Source organism: Balaenoptera ricei, chromosome 1, assembly GCF_028023285.1.
Source record: "Balaenoptera ricei isolate mBalRic1 chromosome 1, mBalRic1.hap2, whole genome shotgun sequence".
Lineage (NCBI taxonomy): Eukaryota > Metazoa > Chordata > Mammalia > Artiodactyla > Balaenopteridae > Balaenoptera > Balaenoptera ricei.
The window spans coordinates 17,635,254-17,659,147 of record NC_082639.1 but is presented as its reverse complement, the minus strand read 5'-3'; the positions used below and the strand labels follow the sequence as shown (position 1 = coordinate 17,659,147).

The 23,894-nt window shown below is 52.3% G+C and overlaps 1 protein-coding gene across 2 annotated transcripts in view; it reads right to left on the bottom strand.

Annotated features, from left to right (window-relative positions):
- EPHB2 (EPH receptor B2) overlaps window positions 1-23,515 on the bottom strand; it is a 184,603-nt gene extending 161,088 nt beyond the window's left edge. For both annotated transcript variants that reach the window (XM_059915759.1, XM_059915767.1), the window contains exon 1: window positions 23,430-23,515. In XM_059915759.1, coding sequence (XP_059771742.1) covers window positions 23,430-23,490 — 61 coding nt within the window. In that variant the 5' untranslated portion in view covers window positions 23,491-23,515. The remainder of the gene's footprint in view (window positions 1-23,429) is intronic.
- Between the last annotated feature and the right edge of the window lie 379 nt (window positions 23,516-23,894).

The window sequence follows — 23,894 nt, the reverse complement described above, 5'->3', positions numbered from 1 at the left end:
ATGCTATGAGGATTCAATGAAGTAATGTATGTGAAGCATCAAATACCCTGCCTGCCACAAAGCAGCATGTCATCATCATCGGCATCCCAGAGTAAAAGCACAGCAGCTTTTAACCTGTGAGCCCCCTGAAATTATATACAAAAGTATGTGTAGGTGTGTCTCCAATTTCCTGGGAGGGTGGGGAGTTCATAGGTTTTGTCAGCTTCTCCAGGCTCTTCACGACCCCAAAGAAGTTAAGAACCACAGCCAAAGAGCACTGACGTTCCTATAGCACTCTCTTGGGGTGTACATATCTCTGGGCCTCGGTTTCTCAAACTGAGGTTTCTCCCTGCCTTGCCTGTCTCACGAGGATGTTTCAGGGCTCAGTCGGGACTGTGGAGGTGAAAGGTGAAAGTGTACAGGGCTGTGCGAGGAGGTAGCGGTACCTTACCCTGCTAAAGAGGCAGCAGGGCTGGCTCCCTATGGGCCGGGCCACAGCAGCGGCTGCCTCCAGCCCCTACACAGAGAGGCCTGAGAGAGACACCAGCCCCCTGCCCCACCCTAGGCTGGCCTCTGAGTCGGGGGGCCCAGGGCAGGAGCTCCCCATGGGGATGGCTTCTTGGCTGTAATTTTGTTTTTGGAGGCCAAGAGTCTAGAGTCCTGGGTTCCTGGCTCTTTCCCCCCAAGTCCAGCCAGCCTGATGTAGTAGCCTTGAGCATGGGTTTTAGTCAGAAGATGCTGGATTCAAATCCCAGTTCTGCCACTTACTGGCTGTGTGGCCTTGGGCAAGTTACTAAACCTCTCAGAGGTTCTCTTATCTCGAAAACAGAGACAATAACGTCCTGCCTTGCCGTGATAGATTCAACAAGGCAATGTAATTAGCACAGAGTGAGGCTGCAGGTATGCTTATTACTAGGATGTGAACCTACTTTGTAAAGTCAAAGCTGTGTTAACATTTTTGTGGGTCACGTGATCCCTGTGTGACACAGCACAGGTCCTCTGTCCTCTTTGGCGCTTAGTCTCCCAGTTTCAAAATGAAGGGGCTGACTAGAAAGACAGCTGAGGAGGGGAACACACAGAGAATTTGGACAGTCCTGCGTTTGAATCTGAAGAAAAATCCACCTGGGCAAATCCTTTCACCTCTCTGAGCCTCAGTTTCCTCCTCTGTACTATGGGCCTCATTCTTTATCTGTATTCAACTGACATCAACTGAGTTTGAATGTGGAACGTGCCTCATCCTGGGCCAGATGATGCTGATAAAAAGATGAAGTTGGCATGGTCCTACCTTCAAGTGGTGGATCATGGGGACATCCACTCCCTCCTTAGGACTGCGGGAGGAGCAACTGAGATAGTGCCTGAGAACACACCTTGTAAACTGCAAAGAGCGGTGGTGTTAGCTATTGTCAAAGGCCCCCAACTGCAAATCAGAACATAAAAGGGTGGGGGGGGGGTCCCTAAATATTTACCTGTTACACAAAAATAAGGACCCTTTAGCAGAGGCACTAAAGGCAGCTTTAAAATCTAGTCGTGTGTGTGTGTGTGCGTGTGTGTGTTTGCGTGGGGGGCGTGGAATGAAATGAGGTCATATGGAAATGGACTATTTTTGTTTCAACACAGCATTTTAAAAATACTCTTAATTATATGAGGATGGGGGAAAGGTTTTCTCAAAAATTAAAGAGAACTGTTAGAGCTGCCCTCTGGCCCCCCCCAGGTCCTCCTCCAAATCCTTCTCCCTCCCACCTCCAGGCATCTGCCCACCACCTTATCCACGCCCCCGTCCCTCACCTTCCCTAGGTCCCTGCAGCTCTTGGCTCGCACACCTGGGAGGCAACTGGCATCTGGGCAGAAGGAAGCCAGAACTCGCTGAGCCCCACCCTCTGAGCTCTTTCCAAATGGGCTCTTGTTTCATCCCTAAGCAACCCTGGGAGGCACAGATGGGGACACTTATCACCCCTGGAGCTCAGAGAGGCTGTGCCCCCAGCCTGAGGTCACACAGCCTGCGAATGGTCTATTGCACCCTGGAGCTGAGTCCTTTCCTTTAGAGGGCACTGTCTCCCGGGGTCACTGCTGCCTGGCTCTGTAGGTCCTGAGACCCAGGGGTGAACCCTAGGACTGCTGGAACCGAGGATCAGGCAAATTCTCCTTGGGTGTGGACTGGGTCAGGGGCACAGTCTGGACAAAGGCATTCCCAGCTCCGCCTTCTGTGCCTGCCCTCTACACGATGATGCTCATTTATTGAGCACTTACTATGTGTCACAACCTCAATAGGTAAGGACTATCATTATCCCCATTTTACGGATACAGAAACTGGGGCTCCAGGGCAGTCACATCTAGTTAAGAGCTGCCACCAGGACTTGAACCCAGCTAGTGTGTTTGCAGAGCCCCTTGGTTGGCTGCCCCTGGCTGTGCATTATTTAATCATCCTGGGCCCAACACATGGCTTTTGTTTAACCCAGTCTTCTCACTTTGACTCTGACTTCCTTGAGGATGGCAAAAAGGCATAGTCCTCTCTGTATTGCTCTAAGGAGTCCAGCACACAGCAGGTGCTTAATATATGTAGATCCAAGGATGCTGGCCATGAGGTTATGGTGGCCAGGGCAGAAGGTGCCAAGTCTCATCCTCCCGTTTTACAGATGGACGAACCATCGCCCCAGGAGGTGAAGGGACTTGAGCAAAGTCACCCAGAGGGTCCTGATCAAGGCTGGACCTGGACCCAGCCAGGCCCTCCCCCTCCCCCTTGCCTTCCAGCCCCCCGCCAGAACCGTCCAGCACATGCCTCAGTTGCCAACACGGCTGCCAGGAGATTGAGTTGTCAGTAACTTATTAATTTATGTTAGAAACAAAAACACAGATGCTTCCACATCACAAACACCAACAGAGCCTCCTGGGGTGGGAGGAGGGGGTGAAGGGTCAGGACGAGAAGAGATGCAGGGTGCTTCCTCATCCCTGCACCTTCCCACAAACCAGCAAAGCCAGGGCCATCTACTGACTGGTTCCCACTCCCACCACCTCAGTCCGAGCACTCCACCTGCCTGGCCTATGCAGAGGCTCCTCCCTGTCCCCTGCTTTTGCTCGTGCCCCTGCAGTCTCTTCCCTTCACCACAGCCAGAGCAATGCTTTCTAAACACAAGTCAGATCCTGTCACCTCCTCAAAACCCTCCACTGCTGGAATCTTGCTCAAGGTAGAAGCCAAGTCCCGACCGTGGCTCCCCTTCCCTTCATTTTTCTCCTTAGCATCACCAACACCTAACCTGCTCACTAGATATTATTTCCAGTCTTTCCCACTAGAAGGAAAGCTCCACGGGGCACGACAGTCTGCATGGCCCACTGTAATTCGTCCACAATCACACAGCTGGTTAGAGGCTTGGATGTCAAGGCACCAGGCTGCAGGCCCCCAGAGGCCAGGGACCCCTTGGTACCACCCATCTGAGTGCCAGAGAGAAGAGGGGAAGGGTCAGTAGACTTACGTCCAGCAGATGAGTGTACATCTGTCCCCACTTACCCACTGACTGAGTGGCCCCACCAAGCTGCTTCCCCTTTCTGAGTACCAGAAGCCTCATCTGTCCATCTAGAAGAACAATCCCAGTGGGCCTTCCTCCCAGGGGGCTGTGCACATCCAGTGTGCAAGCTCCGAGGGCAAGACCCATGATGCCTGATTCACTTCGGATCCCCACCCCCACCCTGGGGCTTGGCCCTGTGCCAAGCCCCCGCAGACTTCAACACCAGTCTCTTCAATTAAAGGGAGATGATGGATGTCACAGCACTTTGCCAACTGTCACCCAAAAGAACAACAGAAGCGTAACCTCCTTTCACTTATCCCGAGAACCCACCCACCCTTCCTTCCTTCCTTCCTTCAGTCTTCCAATCAATACATAGCTATTGAGCACCTACCATGGGCCAGGCTCTATGGCAGGCCCGGGAATCTAGCGATGAAGCAACTGAATCATGGTTCCTCCTCTTATGGAGTGTATCATTGGGTAGGAGAGAAAGAGAGACCATCAAAGAAACAACATTAATTATTTTACAATTATGACTTTGACAGATGCTGTAAAACAGTGGTCCCCAACCTTTTTGGCACCAGGGACCGGTTTCGTGGAAGACAATTTTTCCATGGCCAGGGGTTGGGGACCCCTGTTGTAAAAGATCGGCCTGTGGAACTATTGAGAGCTTATGGAAAATTTCTCTGCAAAAGTGGAGGATGGGTGAGAGTTGTCCAGGTGACGAGAAAAGCAATCAGCCTAGAGGAATCAGCCAGTGCAAAGGCCCTGTGGTGGGAAGAAGCCTAGGGAGTGTAAGGAATTGAAAGGCCAGAGTGGGTAGAACTGCTAGACCAAGGTGGGTGATGGAGATAAGCCAGAGAATAGGCAGCAGCCAGACTAAGCAGGGCCTCTGGGCTATGGGGAGGGTGGGTCTTTATTCTGAAAGCAATAGGAAGTCATGAAATGTTTTAGAGAAATAGCATGATTAGATTCAAAATCCAATCCCAGGTCATGTTCTCCTAAAATAGGTCTGTGTGTCTCTTTGTCCCAGGGTGGCCAGGGTTTGGGCGTGAGTGGGCGGGTCAGGCTCAAGTCTCCCAATTTGGAGATGTCAAGGCAAAAGGTCCTCTCCTCCCAGCATCTCATGCCCAGGTGAGAATGCCGACCATCCTCAAGACAGAACATTCCAAAGGTGTCTAGGTGCCCGCTGGCTGAGGTCTACCCGCTGGCCAAGGTCGGCCCAATAGCACACTTGTCACAGGGAATTAAAATCTGCCCAGAAATTCAGGAAACTCCGCATGGCTCCCCCTGTGATCCTAACTGGGAGGCATTATCCCGAGTGAGCAGATTATCAGGATGTGTAATTTCTGGAATAAACACAGCTGTGTTTGTTTCTCTGAGCAGTGCTCCAGACAGAGCGGCAGCCTGGCCTGCCGCGTGCAGCTGGAGCCTCGCACCTTGGGACCGACGCCGCCAGGCAGCGGGGAACACGCCCCTCCCAGAAGGCCTCCGGGTGCTGCCATCCAGGCGGATCTGTCTGGCCTCCAGTTCGGGGCCCCTCGGGAAGCTAGCGAAGAGACCAGGGAGGTGCTGCAGTCCCAGGAGGGGGAGGGAATGTGGAGAAACCTCCAGGTCTTTTCCCTTTGGGATGGGGGTTGGTCACAATCGCCTGGACAATCTAGAGTTATTAGCTGCGGGAGCATCCTCCCTAGTGTGGGAGGTCCATGTGCAAGCACCCTGAGAAGGTAAGAGTCCAGCCCTGGAGCTTTCCAGATGGGAAAACTGAGGTCCAGGGAAGGGGACCAGGGAGAACGGGGCAAGGGACACCATAACATCCAGCCTCTGCTTTGGGCCAGGCTCTGAAATAGGTCCCAGAAACACCACGGCGTTCACTCAACTCTGCAGCAGCTGTGCAGCCCTGCAGCCTGCAGGGCCACACAGAGCAGGGCTTTAATCTCAGCTCCATCGCCCAGGAACCCTGTGACCATGGGCAAGTCATATGAGCCTCAGTTTCCCCATCTGTAAAGTGGGGATAATCATACCTACTCCATGGGGTTGTTGTGAGGATTAAGCAGGATTCGACATGTAAAGGGCTGTGTGCCTGGCGCACTGCAGGGAGCCCATACATGATGGCTAGTCCTCCTTCATTCATTCATTCATTCATTCATGGATTACTGAGCACCTACTATGTCCCAGGCACCATGCCGGACACTTATAAACACGAGACAAAAATCCCTGCCTTCATGAAGCTTACATTCTTACGGGGAGGACAATGACTAAATGATGTTTTGTTTTTGTCGTTACTATTATTGCCATTTTACAGAAGGGCAAGCTGAAAGCCAGAATGGTTAAGTCATTTTTTAGACGCCCATTATATATTTTTATCCCATCTTATTCTCAAAAGGGCTAGAGGCAGATGTTAAATAATTTATCCAAGTCTCTACAGCTAGAAAAGGGAGCCACTGGTTTTAAAGGTTTTGTCTCCCTTGGAAAGATTTTTCACAGGTGCAGACCTAGTTCCAGGCCTGCAACCGGCCCTGTGTGACCTCAGGCAGGTGCTGTCCCCTTCTGGGCCTCAGTTTCCCCACATGTCCGGCTCTAGTATTTTGCATTCTGGGATGGTTCCTGGTGCGCTGCCTGGGTTGGCTAGGCTCTGTGGAACTGCTGAGCCCCAGCAAGGTGTCCACAACCTTTCCCTGGCACCAAGAGGTGAAGTGGGTGGGGTGGGACAGGCTCCCAGGAGCTCTCTGGAGAAGCTGGAGGGCTTCCAGGAGGGGAGCAAGGGGCCAGGCAGCTGCCCTCCTTGACATGTTCACTCTGCCATGGTCCCCACCATTCTGGCCCCCCTCCCAGTATGTTTCCTACATCCTGGCCCCTCCCATGACCAGAGGAGCTGGCTGGGCAGGATTAGCTTGCACCCAGGGTCTGGTTTAATCCGGGCCAGACCACATACACCCCTCCCAGCCTGCCCCTCCCCGCTCTGGATCCTCTCCCCACACCAGCCCCCATGGGCATCTTCCTGAACCCTTCCCTGCTTCTAATTTCCTTCCATGGCTCCCTACTGCCTCCAGCATCAAGTTCAAACACAAGAGAGGCCTTGTTACTCAAGGCCTCTCTTACCAGGCTCAAACCTTCCCCCCCAGCCTCATCTCCCTTTTCTTTCTTTCACACAGTTTCATTCACTGTGGCTTCTACAAACCCGCCTCTCTCCAGCCTCTTGGCCTTTGCTCAAGCTGTCCCCTCTGCTAAGAATGCCCTCCATTCCATTTACCATGGGTCAAAAATCCTACTGGGCTAAATATGTCTTCCACCAGCCCAGGCTGGAAGACATTTCCCCTTTGCACTCAACAAATTCCATTACACCCAAGTATTTATCACTTCACCAAACATCTCTGAACCTGCTTTTTTATTGGCAAAATCAGTGATAATAACTATGATGCAGGGTTATTGAGGGGAATAAATGAGAAAGTGTCAGAAAAGCAGCTAGTATGGTACCTAGCACTTAATAGAGACTCAATGGTGAGAGGCTGCTATGATGATGATGTTGATAATGGAAGAGAAATAGGAGAAAGAGAAGAGAAGGGGAAGGGAAAGAGATGGAAAACAAGGAAGAGGAAGGAGACATCGCCCGTCCCTCTGCTGGGATATAACTCTTTAACATGAGAAAGTCAATTCTGATTCATTCCCCTCTATGTCCACCAGCATCCTGGAGGCTTTCATAAATGATGGTTGAATGGATAGACAGAATGAAAGGATGGATGAATGGAGAGAAGGAAGGAAGCTAGGATTATGGGAAAGAAGGAAGGATGTATGGACAGATGAATGGAAACAGATAAGCCTGGAGGAGACTGAGCGTGTTACCCCAGAAGCCTAGCAGCACAGCATCCTACTGGAAGCTTCTGGGACCAGATGCCAAATCTGTTCCCCTGGCTCCAAGCTCCTGTGCTCCTGGCCAGCATCAGGCTGCTCTCAAGGTTGAGTGAGTGGAAGCTCAGGGCAGCTGATGCCCCCGGGAGTTCAAGCTCTTCCCCCACCTGTCACCAGCCTCTGAGAGTACCAGCTCCTGACAGCAGGAACACAGCTCCAAAACTGTGAAACAAGTCAATGGGAAAATAGGATTTACTTTACAGAAATTCACTTTGGGGGCCAACTTTTCTGGAACTCCCCAGTGCAGCAACTTTGGCAAAACCACAGTCAATGGCTCCGAAGGTTTCTCCAAACCTGGGGAGTGTGCTGTTTGCCAGCTCTTTCTAAGTCCAGAAAGTGGAGAATAAGGAAATATCACAGTCTAGATGCCAAAGGGAATCTGAGGGGGAGAAATGGACTCTGGTTTTTTGTGTTTGTTCATTCTTCCATCCATTTATCCAATCACCTAACTATCTAAAACATGCAACCATTTTGCCCTTATCCATCCATCCATCCAATGATCCCTCCATCCATTCAACCATCCAACCATCCCTCCATCCATCCAATCCATGCAATCTCCATCAAATCATCCTTTTCTCTCTCTCTCTCTCTCTCTATCTCTATCCATTTATCCATCTATCAACCTGCCCATCATTCATCCAACCATCAAATCCATGCACTCATTCTTTATCCAGCCAGCCATCAATCACTCAAGCTCCCATCCAACTGCTCAGCTATTTAGTTCTCCAACTGTACTCTATTCAACCAGTATGACTGAGGATCTCCCAGTATGGTTGGGGGGAAACCAGACATGTTGACACAGTATCCAGTATGACCTAACCTAGGCAATATAAAACAGGTACATACAAAGTGCCACCAAGAACACAGAAGTCAGCAAGGACAGTCCAACACTACACATAGAAGCGGGAGGGATCAGAGAGGTCAGGGCAGGCTTCAAATAGGAGACACTCAAACTTGGTCTTAATACGCAGCAAGAATTAGCCAGAGGAAGAAGGTGAGACGGGTACCCAGGCAAGGGGGCAATATAAAACAGCATGGTGTATTCTAGAAGTCCCAAGGCCTGAGTCCTCATAACCACTTGATCAACTGTGAACCCTGGGCCAGCCCCCAATTTTTCCAAGTCCATCTGCCTATATAATTCCCCTTCGATTCCCAGAGAGAAAGGGCCATGTCCAACTACAGCTGGGAGCAAAGTTGCCACATGCTGCCCTGGCTTGTGCTCTGGTGGCTACAATACGGGTAAACCTGATGGGGAGAAAAGTGGGCCCCCAAAGTTTTGTGGGACAGGCTTTGCTGTCAAGTAGACACAGGTGTAAATCCCAACCTCACATTTTGCTGTAAGTTACTTAACCTTTGAGTCTTTCTTCCTTCTTCTGAAAATGAAGACACAGCTAACAGCTCCCTCCTAGGCCACATCGAGCACTGAATAAGGTAAAACAGGGGGATTCCGTGGTCGGCTATAGGTATTCTATTCTTCCTAACTGCTGCCAATATTCAAGTCCTCCTGTGTGCCAGGCAAAGTGATCTTAGACATACATGGATCAGTTCTCAGTCAAAATTAGTTCTTTGTCCATGTCAGCAATTTATGTTCAAATGGTTCAGAAAAAAATATACACATACACCCATACAAAGAGGGATGCAAATGTGGCAAAATGGTCACAATTGTTGAATCTAGGTGAAGGATATATGGGTGTTTACTTTACTTAAAATTTTTCTGTATGTTTTAAATACCAAAAAGAAGAAGAAAAGAGGGACTTCTCTGGTGGCACAGTGGTTAAGAATCCGCCTGCCAGTGCAGGGAACACGGGTTCAATCCCTGGTCGGGGAAGATCCCACATGCAGCGGAGCAACTGAGCCTATGCGCCACAACTACTGAGCCTGTGCTCTAGAGCCCGTGAGCCACAACTACTGAAGCCCGTGAGCCACAACTACTGAAGCCCACGTGCCACAACTACTGAAGCCCATGTGCCTAGAGCCCGTGCTCCGCAATGAGAAGCCCGCGCACCGCAATGAAGAGTAGCCCCTACTCGCCACAACTAGAGAAAGCCCGCGCGCAGCAACGAAGACCCAGCGCAGCCAAAAGAAAAAAAAAATAAGGAAAGAAAAGAAATCAGCTCTTTGTCAATCTATCTTGAAGTCAGGCTGCCTGCATTTATTTATTTATTATTATTATTTTTTAACTTATTTATTTTTTAAAATTTATTTTTGGCTGCGTTGGGTCTTTGTTGCTGTGCACGGGCTTTCTCTAGTTGCGGCAAGCGGGGGCTACTCTTCATTGCAGTGCGCGTGCTTCTCATTGCGGTGGCTTCTCTTGTTGTGGAGCACGGGCTCTAGGCACGCGGGCTTCAGTAGTTGTGGCTGGTGGGCTCTGGAGAGCAGGCTCAGTAGTTGTGGCTCACGGGCTGAGTTGCTCCGCGGCATGTGGGATCTTCCCGGACCAGGGCTCGAACCCTTGTCCCTTGCATTGGCAGGCGGATTCTTAACCACTGCGCCACCAGGGAAGCCCAGGCTGCCTGAATTTAGATTCCAGCTCCACCATTACTGGCTGAATGATGGTGGGCAAATTATTTACTTTCTCTAAGCCTTAATTTTTTCATCTATAGGATGCAGGCAATAATAACACTAAATCCAGTTCCTGGTCTCTAGCAAGCCCTCAATAAGTGCTAGTTGCTACTGTTATTATTACCACTACTCTTATTAATCACTAAACCACTGAGAAACTGAGGCTAGGAGAGGTTGGGTAAACACCTGCTTTTCATACATTATCTCTTTTATGTGTGATATTATCCTCATTTTCCAGATGAGAAACTAAGGCCAAGGAGGAAATGACCTACCCAAGGTGACACAGCTGGTGCATGGAGAAGCCAGGATTTAAACAGTCTGACTGTCTCCAAAGTCCAGGATCTTGCCCCAGCCGTCTCCTGCCTTGCCTATGTCCCTGGACCCAGGCCAAGGGGCCCGGCCTCATCGGAACCCTTTCAACTCCAGAAGGGGCCAGTCAGAAGGGAGTCCTGAACTTTGCTGGCGTGGCTGGGCTTCCGGGCGGCTCGGGGACACCCAGCATCAGGGCCTCCTTGGCATCTCAGGAGCACTTTCGACTGTTCTCCCGAGAGCCGCAGGAGCTGCCATCTGAGGCCGTGGGGAGTGACAGCTGACACTGACGGGGACAGGCGAGAGGACGTACCGGCCGGGGCCCCAACTCGAACAGACTCCCTGGGCCACAGCCTTTCGTGGGTTCCAGAAAGGCCCCACGGGCTCTGGCCGGGGCTGTTCCCAGGCTCTGCCTCCCCGTGAGAGGTGGAGAAGCCCCATTCAGGCGGACGCATCCCACTGTGCGCTAAGCCGCTTTCTCCCCACTTACACGTTTCAGATGCTTTTTGTCCTTCCGGCTTCCCATGGACTCAGGCCAAGTGACAAGTTGGTGCTGTGGACATATGTCGTCGCCATAATGGGAATGTTGACCCCACACTCTCTCCCTGCTGGGACCAGGCAGCTTGTACCCCGCCCCAATGCTTGGCATGCCCTGTTCGCAGCCACACAGGACCCTTTCCAGCTCCCCAAATACATCACACACACTCATGGGCCTCTCATTTGGATCTTTGTTGATGTCCCATTGCCTGGAATGCCTGCCTTGCCACTTCTTCTCCTGGCTCTTCCTTATTAAGCATCTTAGAAGTCACCTCTTCTAGGAAGCTTTCCTAACCCCATTTTACCATGGAAGAAACTGAGGCGCAAAGAGGTAAGTTAAAAGGGCCAAGGTCAGGCTGTTTGTAAGTATCAGAGCCAGAGGTCCAACCTGGCATGGTTCTATTCCAAGACCACGAGCCTTCCATTCCACCAACTCTGCCCTCAAAGAAGAAACTGAAGCAAGACATGCTCTCTGCCTTCAAACATGGCAGATGCCTGCAAGAAGGGGCTTCTGCGCTTGGATTGTTCTGGAAGGTGGGAAACAGAAACCATGGAGGGAAATTCCAGGAAAAAAGACTCCCCAGTCCAAGGTTATGAGGCATTTCTGACACCTTCACTGCCTACCAGCATTCTGACACCTTCACTGACCTTAGGCAAGTCACTTCAGCTCTCTGAACCTCAAATTCTCCATCTGTAAAATGGAGGTAACAACACCCTTGCTACTTCTCTCCCCCCAACACCTCAACTAGAGCTTGTAAACTGCCAGCCAGGGAGCCAAATCCAGCCAGCAAACATGAATTGGTTTGGCTAGGACTATATTTTAGAATAAATTGAGCAAACATTTAAAAACCAGTTTTTCCATAAACGTCAGAATTTTGCAAACCAGGGCTTCCCTGGTGGCACAGTGGTTAAGAACCGCCTGCCAATGCAGGGGACACGGGTTCGAGCCCTGGTCCGGGAAGATCCCACATGCTGCAGAGCAACTAAGCCCGTGCGCCAAAACTACTGAGCCTGTGCTCTAGAGCCCTCGAGCCACAACTACTGAGCCCGTGAGCCACAACTACTGAAGCCTGCGCAACTAGAGCCTGGCTCTGCAACAAGAGAAGCCACCGCAATGAGAAGCCCACGCACCGCAACAAAGAGTAGCCCCCGCTCGCCGCAACTAGAGAAAAGCCCGCGTGCAGCAATGAAGACCCAACACAGCCAAAAAAATAAAATAAAATAAATTAATTTTTTTTAAAAAAAAGAATTTTGCAAACCAGAAGATCTGGCAAAATTGAGCCCCAATCCCGGCACAGCAACACGGTCAAGAGTGGGTAACACCTGCCTTCTTTAGACAAGACATGTGCTCTCCCAGGGGCACTGCTGTTTGTTGAATGCCCAGCTCACCTCACTCATTCACAACCCGGACAGCTTGTGAATCTGGGGTCTCCGGCCAGGACTCTTTGGATTTATTTATTTATTTGTTTATTTATTTATTTTAATATAACTGTTTAATATGTTTAAGAAGGAAAAGACTGAATCTGTTCAGTAGAGACAAGAAAGATATAAAAAAGACACAAATGGAAATTCTAGAGAGAAGGAACACACTGGATGCTGTAAGAGCAGGTTAGACACTGCAGAAGAAAGAAGGCATAAGTACAAAGGTTACCACCAGAACAAAACCAAAAACCTTCCTAAATACCAAACATATTTAAATAAACCAGAGTAAAGAATTCACATCTTGTAGAAAAAGAAGCACAGCAAATAAAATACACAATATTATAAAATATCACAACAGAGTTGAGACCAAACATATCAGTTACATCAATAAACATAAGCAGGGGCTTCCCTGGTGGTGCAGTGGTTAAGAATCCGCCTGCCAATGCAGGGGACACGGGTTCCAGCCCTGGTCCAGGAAGATCCCACATGCCGCGGATCAACTAAGCTCGTGTGCCACAACTACTGAGCCTGCACCCTAGAGCCCGTGAGCCACAGCTACTGAGCCCGCGCACCTAGAGCCCATGCTCCACAACAAGAGAAGCCACCGCAGTGAGAAGCCCGCGCAACGCAATGAAGAGTAGCCCCCGCTCATTGCAACTAGAGAAAAGCCCATGTGCAGCAACGAAGACCCAATGCAGCCAAAAATAAAATAAATAAATTTATATAAAAAAAACAAAAAACACGAGCAGGCTTAACTCACTTACTAAAAGAATAAGACTTAGACTTTGGGTAACAAAACTAGACCCCAAATAATAATTCAGCTCCCCTTGTGCAAACAAGAAACATACCCAAACATATTTTTAGTGTTTCTAAAAATAAAAGACTAAGGTGTGTCAGAAGGACTCTTACGATTTATTATGTGTCTATATTACCTGTGTAGGGACTTCTCTGGTGGTCCAGTGGGTAAGACTCTATGCTCCCAATGCAGGGGATCCTGGTCGATCCCTGGTCGGGGAACTAGATCCCGCACACATGCCGCAACTAAGAGTCCGCATGCCACACCTAAAGATCCCATGTGTTGCAACTAAAGATCCCGCATGCTGCAACTAAGATGTGGCGCAGCCAAAATAAATAAAATAAATATTAAAAAAAATAAAATGCCCCTTCCCCACATACAATTAAAAAGAAAAGTGAACAAAATATATTATCTGTGTAGGCTTGAGTCCTGTTCAGTCAGCAAACAGAAGCCCTGTTTTCTGCTTAATGGTTTGACAATAAAATTTGCCTATGTGTTGCCCATGGTCTTCAACACATCTTTGAAGGCACTGCTCAGAGCTATGTCCCCACCCACTTACTTCACCATGTGCACACATCTCCACGTGCTCTCAGCCAACCTGTAGTCCAGACTTAGGTTTGATAGCAACTGGCCAACCAATGCCTTTAGACATTCGGATTTCCTCCAGTGCTTCCCTGCTCCTACAGTGGCCCCTGGCCAAGGCGGGAGTGACAAACCACAGTCACATCATTACAGGTTCTTTTACGGTTGAATGAAGAACACAGCTGCTCCCTGGCACAGCCTTCTGAGGTGGTTAAATCATGATCCCCTATTTACCAAGGAGAAAACTGAGGCCCAGAGGGGCGATGTGACCTGCTCCAAGCCACAAGGGCACCTTGGTCCCATCCTCCAAATTCCATCCCCCCAGTCCAGGGCCTCTTCCTCATGCCTGGTCTTGAATAGCTATGACTTGGGTTATTATTTGTAATTAATTTGTAGGTTCCTTTACTGCACAAACATCTCTTTAGCACCTATCATGCACCAGGCCTTGGGGAGAGCAGGGGACGAGGTGAAGTGGAGAGTCCCTGCCCTCTCGGTCCCGGTGGTAGACTGTCTCCCATGTGGCCACCAACTATACCTGCCGTCACTAAACACAAAGCCGCCTCCCGTTAAGGGGGCCTACAGCTAAGTCTGGACCACAGGTTGGCCCAGAGCACAAGGAGATGTGTGCACATGGTGAAGTGGGCAGGTGGGGGGGGGGGGGCACTGAGCATCACCTCCAAAGACGCGCTGAAGACTATGGGCAACGCACAGGCAAATGTTGTGTGTTAAACCGTTAGCAGGAAATGGCGCTTCCCTTTAACGACTGAACAGAAAATCAAGCCCAGTGTATTTCCCCTCTCCCTGAACCAGATGAGGAAGCCTGGGATGCACCTGAGATGGCGTTGTGACCTGCTTTGGCTGCAGGGGTGATGTTTTGTGACATTACCGCCCAGGCCTCAAGAAGTCTTACGGTTTCTGCTCTACCCTCTTGGGAGCCAGCCGCCAGGGAAAGCTCAGTGTAGACTACTGACCAGTGAGAGATCTTGAGGAGTGAGAGAGGGGACCCGGTCTTCCAGCCTTCCCTACCAGGGCCTCAGAGATGTGGGCGAGGCCATGGCAGACCTTCCGGCACAGCCTAGCTGAGTGCAAGCTCAAGAGTGATCCCAGCTGACACCACATGGAGCAGAATAAATGCCCAGCTTCACCCAGCCAATCCACTGAACCAGGAGAAATACTAAATCACTGTTGTTTTGAGACAGTACGTTTTGGGGTGGCTTATTAGGCAGCAGTGGATAACTGATACGCTTCCCAAGGGCAGAGCCCTGTCCTTTTTCCAGCTCTCCCCTCTCTTGCTTGGAGCCTGGTACTGGGCATTGAATCCCAGAGCTGGAAGGCGCCTCCAAAACCACTGAGTCCCACTTCCTCATTTTAGAGAGGAGGTAGCTAAGGCCCGGGGAGGAGAAGCAATTTACTCCAGATCACAAGAGAGACAGGGGCAGATCTAGGAGACAAACTTGAACCCTACAGGAGCCAGGCAAGTAACACAAATGTGTGACGCAAGCTGGTGGTGAGCTACCCCCCATGTTCACGTGTTCTATCTGAAGAGGCAGTCAGTATTCGGCTCCAGCCAACTGTGGCCATGTGGGAATGTGGGCCTAGGGAAGCCAGATTGTCTGACTTTTCACAAAGCCAGAAACGGGATTTCTCTGTAAACTCTCTTGATTTTTAAATGTTGGCTAAGAATTCAAATTGGATTGACGATCCCTGGGCCTTGAGACTGGCCTTGGGCTTCAAGCTTGCTCTGGCCACTGACCTTGTGCAAGTCGTGTTATCCCCCCAGGCCTTAGTTTCCTCATCTCTAAAATGGGCCCCATGGCTCCTGCCCACTTACCGGGTTGCTGTGAAAACCCAATGAGCTAACGGGTTTAGAAATACAAGCTACGAATGGCCCTGTGACTGTTCCACAGCCTCAGTTCTCTGTGGAGGCGCCCCTTACAATGTAATGAGTTAACACCCGATTTGTCTAAGTTAGAACAACATTATTCTGACCATTATGACAGAGATTGCATTTTTATGGCAGGTTTGTGAGTTCCAGAACCCTCCCGCTTGCATTATCTCAGGATGTTGATGGAGTCAGAGCTGGATGGCTGCCTTGGAGACCCTCGCCAGAGCCAAGCATTTCCTCTGAGCCAGGAGATACATTCCAGAGGCCACTTGAAGGGCGGTGAAGAGCATGAGCTTCAAAGTCCTCCAGACCTGGGTTCGAATCCCTGCTTCCCACTCCCTAGTTATGTGTCCTTGGGCTAGTCACTTTCTGAGCCTCAGTTTCCACATCTGTAAAATGGGCGTAATTATAAAAGCACTGGGTAGGCTGTTGGGGCAACTGCATGATATGACATATACAATGCCCTTAGCAGAGCTAAGAGCTGTTATCATTATCATGTATGGAAGTTGGTGCCTGGCAGGCACAGATAGGGCCAAGAAGGAGGGCACAGCCGTAGAAGATCTTGTCCCTTTCCTAGGATTAGGGAGGCTGAATTGGGGTGGGGATGGACCCTTGAGGAAAACCTGGATGGGAACCAGAGAGGCAGGCTGGAGGGGCCTTTCAACTACTCAGCAAAAGTTAGATAGACTCAGAACTTAACTCTGAACCTTTGGCTTTTTCCTGGGGTTAAGTGAAGAGGGGGAGAGCTGGAGACAGAGTCCCCTAGTAAAACAGCACCCACGTCCCCCTACTCTGAATCCGGTTTCCCACTGGTTTCGAAAAATAATAGCCACAGTTAATATTTACTGCGTGCTCATCACACATGAGGTACACATTCAGTCTGTCAGCTTCATCTTTCATGGATTAACCCATTCATTCCTCACAACCATCTCAAGAACTATTATTATCCCCATTTTAGAACTGGCGGAACCAGGGCTCAGAGAGGTTAAGTAACTGACGAGAGGACACAAAATAAAGGACAGTCTGACTCCAGACATCCTTGTAACCCGCAGGCTATGCTGTTTATGGAACAAGGGAGAGAGTGGTCAGGGCTTGCCTAAAGGGCTCTGGGATTTCAGAGAAAGGAGCAAGTACTCTGGCAAGGAGTAAGGGTGCTGACATTTCATAGTAATGACAACTGATGAATACTGGCACAGCCGCGGGTCAGTCTGCTCTGCTGGCCACTGTATATAGGACCTCATTTAACCCTCACCACGAGCCTCTGACAGGCAGTATCTCCCATTTACAGATCAGGAAACTGAGGCTCAAAGAGTACATCACTTGCTCGAGGCCACAGAGCAGACAAGGTCTCTTCCCTGAAGATACCCCTACCCCCAGGGGGCTGCAGTGGGGCTGCAGATGGCTCCAGGAAGCTCACAGCCCAGGCTAAGGTGGTCTAGGCAAGCCCCCCAGGTGACACAGGAGCACTAGGGAGACAGGTGTCCCCTCTCCACCCTCCGGAAGGCACCTGCTTTAAAAGGCCCTAAAACCCTAAAATGCTTTCAAGGCAGCCTTATCAGACAGCTGATCCCAATCAGGAAGCTTCCAGGTGCTGTCACGATCAACGGCCCACTCCACCCCTGAGAGGTGTGCAAACATTCTTCCCTGCCCTGCCCTCCCCCAGCCAAGCCTCCCTCCGTTCACCGGCAGGCAGGCAGCCTGGGCTGGTGGGCACTAACTGATTGATTTCACTTCATTTCAGTCTTTTCCAGTTTCCTGCTGAGGCTTCTCTTCCTCTTTCCCAGGAGTCGTGTGTTTTATCTTAGGGCACTGGGGGGGCAAATCTGCCTGCCCAATGGAAAGACCTGGGGAGTGAGTTAAAAATACAGATCCCTGGCCTCGATCTGGATCTACCAAATCTCCAGCTAAGTCAGGCAAGCAGGCCAGGCCACGAGATGGGACAGGGCCTCGGTCAGAGGTGCAGGCCAGGTCCACCTCTGCCAGGAGGCCCTCCTGGTCTCACCCCTCCAGCCTCTGAGGGAGCACAGCCCCCCTGCCTTGTCCAGCCCAGGCCTGTCACCAGCCAGCTCCATCTGCCCCTTCCTTTAGGGGTCTCTCTGCCTGCACGGGTTTGACCTCCAGCCTAAGCTCATAGGTGAGCTCTGGGCAGGCAGAGATGACAAGCTGGTACGCTGGGCCTTGCTGAGTACCCAGCATAGCTGCCCAGAGAACCTGCCCCCATCCTGGCTTTGGGGCTGATGCAAAACCTTGATGAAGTGGTGGGGGCCAAAGGCACCAGGAAGGACAACCCCCTGGGCGGGACTGGGGCCACAGCAGGGCAGGGGGGCTGGCAGTAGGGCCACGGGGCCAACCTAGGACTCAAGCCCCCCACTGTGAGCCTGGGTATAGGCTTGTGTTTTCACAACTGTTTTGAGAATCTTGTGAAAGCTAAGGGTTTTCCTTGGAAAAATCCACATTAACATCCAACATTCTATTATAATTTCAGGGTGATCCCAGAGCCCCACAACTAAGAAGGCCTGTGGACTTCAGTTGAGAGCTCCCCTACCCCCAGTTCCCTGCCATTGTAAGAACCAAGTATCTGCCCCCAACAGGGCCCTGAAGAAGGAGGCCAAGATGGGGCTCCGGGCCTGCCCACACTTGCGGTGTCACCATCCTAAGGCTGAGGGGCAGTTAGGAGCCTGTGCAATGGGCTGGGGGAGACACAGAGGGCTGATTCGTTGCCTGAACAATCTAAATGCCAAAGAGGGGGGGCAAATTAGGACACAGCCGTCACTGACCACACCCACAGGCACTCCAAGGAAGAGGGCCCTGGTGGGGCTGAGAACAGCCTCTACTGTACATAGCCACGTGCCTGACATTTTATGTGGGTGTCCACAAGAACCCCTGAGGACACGGTGTCCAGCTCCTTGCCCAGGGCACACAGCATGCAGTGCTGGGATTTGAACCCAGGTCCGATTGCCCAGAAGGCTGTGCCTTTTCTCTACTCCACAGTCAGTGAAGTTGGCCAGCCTTGTTTCCCACCAAAGCTGGAATCCCTTCTCCCACCCAGCACCTGACATGAAGGAGATGCCTGGTGACTCTTTTAAAATATATAGATGGATGGAGGAATGAATAAGTCAACTTGCTTTTGAATTCGGGCTTTAAATCTAAGCCCTGATTTCCTGGCTAAGACGAATACATGAAAGCAGCCTCCTTTAAAAATGAGAAGCAGGAGAAATAAACATAAAAGAAAAACCAATTCTAAATTAATCCCACTGAAGGTCGCTGGGTCTTAGATAGGTAATGCCCAAGCAGAGGGCTGGGCTGGGAGTGGGAGAGACAAGAGGTGCATGGCAGGGGGAGGGGCAGGGGGGCTCCCTCAACCCCTGTAAGAAGGGGGACTTACCTGGCACACAGCTGCTGCTGGTCCCTTTGAATCCTTAGCTCTGGCTGAACTGATCTCTTCATTATCCCCATTTTCCTGCATTCTGGATCCCTGCTCACACCATCCCTATGCTTCTCCCTCCTGGAAGATTTCCTTCATCTCCCCAGCCAGATGACTCTCTCCTCCATCTCTGTATCATTCTCCGGATACTTACTGTATAACACAGTATAATATAATCATTCATTTGTTCACTCAACATTCATTCATTCATTCAACGTTCCTTAGCGGATTATGTCTTTCAGTTACTGGGCACCACGTGACTGGGCTCAGTTCAAGGCACTGGGCCGCCGTAGCAAACATGGCAGACGAAAACCTCTTCCCTCCTGGAGTTTACAGGCTAGTGGGCAAGATGGACACTAAACAAGGAAACCAACACATCTCTGATACCATTTCAGATGGCAGTGGGTATACTGAAGTAAAACAAAGCAGGAGGGATAGAAAGTGTCTGAACTGAGCCTGTTTTAGATGAGGTAATCAGGGAAGGCCTCTGGGAGGTGGCATTTGAATGGAGCTCTTTTTACCACAACTGTGGACACAAGAATGAGCCAGATGAGCTCCCTCAGGGAGCTCAGAGTCTAGCAAGGAAGAGACAAGCTGGCCTTTGCTTGACTGTGTAGGATGGGGTCTGGCTCACCTGAATATCCCACACACTGAAACCTGTGATCTTTCCAAAAACAAATCTGGCCAGGTCCCTCAATGTCTCAAGAACGTTCAATGGCTCCCCACTTCCCTCAGCATCAAGTCCAAACTCCTCAGCCTTCCATCCGAGCCCTGCTCTCCATTCTCAGCCTCATCCCCCTTTGCTGCCCTCAACACCCATCTCCCTCAGATACACCCAAGTAAGTACCCAATCATCTTGCCTCTGTGTCTCTACACACGCTGCTTCCAGGCAAAGAATTTGCCTCCTCTTAGTCCCAAAGTTAACCTCCTTAACTTTTGGGAACACAGTTCATTAATGTGACAGGTGGCTGACAAAGTTTTGTTGCAGAATGGGAAGTAAGAAAATGAGGCATGGGGCTTCCCTGGTGGCGCAGTGGTTGAGAATCTGCCTGCTAATGCAGGGGACACGGGTTCAAGCCCTGGTCTGGGAAGATCCCACATGCCGCGGAGCAACTGGGCCCGTGAGCCACAATTACTGAGCCGGCGCGTCTGGAGCCTGTGCTCCGCAACAAGAGAGGCCGCGATAGTGAGAGGCCCGCGCAGCGCGATGAAGAGTGGCCCCCGCTTGCCACAACTGGAGAAAGCCCTCACACAGAAACGAAGACCCAACACAGCCAAAAAAATAAATAAATAAATTTAAAAAAGAAAAAAAAAAAAAAGAAAAAGAAAATGAGGCAAAGAATAAAGCCATAAATGACAAAGTAACCGGCTTCCATCCTAGACGGCTTCTGCTGCCCCAGGTGGTTCACAACTTCCTCCTGGCAGCACTTGGGATACACTTACCACATTATATCTTGCCAACTGTTTCCCCATCAGTTTGTCCCCTATCTCCCTGCCCGCCCCAGGAGCCAGCACCACGCCAGCTAGAGAACAAGCTCCATAAATATTTGGAAACCAAGAGAACAAATGTACAGGGGAGATCAGTTTTCTCTAGACTTCAACTTTTGGATTCCATCTAGTGGCTGCTCTTCTGTTGGACATGTCCCTAGGGCACTTCCATCCTCTCCAAGTGCCCATGCCAGATGCTCCAGACTTGTGTTTCCTTTGGAGGGTCTCATGGTTTGGGGAAGATACTAAACTCACCATCCTAACACAGGGACCCTCCCCCCCTAAAAAAAAACTACACACACCCTCTCTCCTCTCTCAGAGGCTGGGGATTTCCTAGACCTTAACACTCAGGACAGCCTTGTTACTACAGGGCACGAGGAGGGGGAAGGGCCAGGAGTGGTGGCCACACGCCTCTGGGTACTGGGAGCCCCAGGGGCTGCCCTCTCATCACTCCAAGCTTCAGACCTGCTTTTACAGACTGTGCTGCTCCCGGGAGGATCCTGTCTCTTCTGGTTGTGTCATGAACAGCACTGCCCATCCCCATCTTCCATCCCCATCTTCCATCCCCCAGAGGCCACACAGTTCTTCAAGGTGACTTTTTGCCATCCATTATCTGGTCTGAATCTCACAAACATGCCTAATCATTGGCATGATTACCCTCACTTGACAGATGAGAAAACTGAAGCTCAGGGAAGGGAGGTAGGGTGCATATGATGGAATCCTAGGAGATTAGGTTGAACATTTTAGACCCAGAGAAGCTGAGCCCCTTATAGGGAAGGGAGCTGGCCCAGGGTCCCATAGCAAGTGAGAAGTGGGGCCTCTGACCTCCACCTTGCACCACCTCCCCCTCCATTAGGCCAGCTCCTTCTTAACCCCTAATGGACTAGACTCCTTAGTGTCCAGGGGACAAAGGAAGAGCCGGAAGCAAGGTCTGGGGTGCTGACCACAGCCCTCCTCCCAGCCTGCCCCCAAGTGGCAGCCCGAGCAGCCATGCCCTCCTGTGACGTCAGCAGCCGATCAGCCCTGTGTCCAGGGTCCAGGGCCCTGGGTCGAGAGCCCTGGCCAGAGCCCACCAGATTCCGACCACCGCCTCCCGGGGCCATGGCTGGACAGACGTGGCCCTTCCATCTACCCCACGGTAATTAAAAACACACCCAGGCCTTTTCCAACACGAGAGGGGCCAATTTTCTTCCCCTCCAGCACCGCTGACTACAATCCGAATAGCAATATTTATGCCAAGCTCCCCATAATACTGTAAACATCCCAATGTATAGCGGGCCAACGTATGAGTCATTTCCCCAAAGCCAGAGCTAATAAGTGGTACCTCAGCCATATTCCAGGGAGCTCCCACCAGCACCGGGCCTCAGGGCTGCGCTCCACACCCAGGGCCCGTGGCACCCTTGGTGCCCCAGTGGCCCCACTCCGGGAAACCTCAGGCAGCCGCCAAATCCTCCAGGAGCCGGAGGACAGCTGCCTCTGTGCCAGAAACTATGGCTGCCATCCAGGGACACCCCTCCACCCCCTGAACTGTGGTCACTAAAGCACTCATTACTGAGAAACTAAAGTTATAGCACGGGATCCCCCATTGAGCCTTTTCCAGAGGCTGCAGCCTCCATGCCTGGTCCGATCAGGTTTTTTTTGTTTTTGTATTTTTGGGGTTTTTGAGCTGCAAGAAGGAAAGGGGCTTCACATCATCCCCAAATGGCCCGAGATGAAGGTACTCCTCAGTCCTATGGTGGCAGAATCCTGGAAGAGGTCACCCTGTTTAGGGACAAGAAGACCCAGCAAAATGAACAGAGCACAAGCTTCAGGGGCTTCAGATTCCCATTCTATTTTTATCACCCAGTGACCACAGGGTGAGACACTGACTCTTCTGAGCCTTAGTTTCCCTTTCTACTAGAAGGAAGTAAGACTCATACCCACCTGACTTTCGTGGAAGACTTATTTTGGGGAATCCAACAAAATTGTGGGTAGGAAAGCACTTTGTAAAGCTTAAAGTATCTTGTCAACTGTGCAGCACGTTGTAAACCACAGTACTTTGCATATAGTGCAAAGTACTTCATAAACTGTAAAGCGGTTTGAAAACTGTAAAGAGCTGTACACATGAGAACCATTATCCATAGTCCTTTCTTGCCCTACAGGCTCGTCCATTTCTGGTGGACACACCCAGACCCCACTAACTTTCCCTCCAGAGCAAGCTGGCTCAGGAGACTTGGCAGCCACCCTGACCCCTTGAGGGTCGGGTGGGACCAACACACGAGGCTATGGGGAGACGGCCCAGAGACCCTGGCCAAGGCCAACACATGGCAAGAGCATCTGGTCCGGCCCTGGCGGCAGCTGGAGAGTTCCCGGGGCTCCAGCGGCCACTCTGAGCTCTGCCGCCAGCGGGGCGGTGGCCGGCAGGGGTGCCCGGAGACCCCGCGCAGCCAAGAGATGCCCAAGGACCCATCACCCCCGTAGTCCTCCAGGGGAGGGGACCCCATTGTAAGCCGCGGGCGATGGGCTGGCACCAGAGCGGGGTGCTGGCGCGCTCACTTCCACACTGCCAGTCCCCGCTCTTCGGGGCTCCGACCCCATCCCGGGGGCGCGGACCGGGAGCCCCCACCCCAGCCAGTCGCGATGCCTTCCTCCCTCCGCTCCCTGCCAAACTTTCCAGCCCCAACTGCGCGCCGGGCCCTGCGGCCGGCGCCCCTCCACCCCGTGCCGAGCAAGGCCAGGCCTGCGCGCAGGGGGTGGCCGGGCCGGGGGCGGCGAGCGCGCGTGGGCAGCCCCCGGCCCTGGGCGGCGCTCGCCGGGCTGGCTACAAAGCCTCCGCAAGATGGTCCCTTCGCCTCCTCCTGGCACAGTCAATCAGCGCCCGCCGTTCCCGGGCGCCCGTGGGGCCCGCGCCTCCCGGCGCGGCCGGACACACCTCCCCGCGGCCACCTGCGCCCGGCGCGAGCCCCGGGGCAAACTTTGCGGGCCGCCGGGCGGAGGTGGGCGCCAGCGGCCGCTCATGCCCGGCCGCTCCCCGCCCCCATCACCCGCCCGCTCGCTCACCTTCCACGGCGGCGAGCAGCGGCAACAGCAGCAGCGCGGCCCCCAGCCTCCGCAGGGCCATGGCTGCGCTTCCCGGGGCCTCGGGCCGCGGCGCCGCGGGGCCCGGGCGGCCCGGGCTGGAGCGCGCGCCCCGGGCTCGGGGGGCCGGGGGGAGCGGCGAGGCGCGGCGCACAGACAGCCGCCGCCACCGCGCAGCCAGCAGAATGAGCCATCCAGCCCGGGCAGAACGGGGACCCGGGCTCCGCCAGCGCTGGGCGCGGCCCACCTGAGCCGCGGGCGCGGGGGGAGCCCGGCCGGGCCGCCGCTCCCCGCGCGCGCCCAGGACCCCAGCTGGCCGCGCGCGCTGCTGGAGCCCCAGCCTCCCGCGTCCGCGGGGCCACCCGGGGGCCTTGGGGGCGCTGGAGCGCGGAGGTGTCGCGCGCTCCGGCGACTGAGATGCCGGGCTCCCCCCGCGCAGCAGTGGTC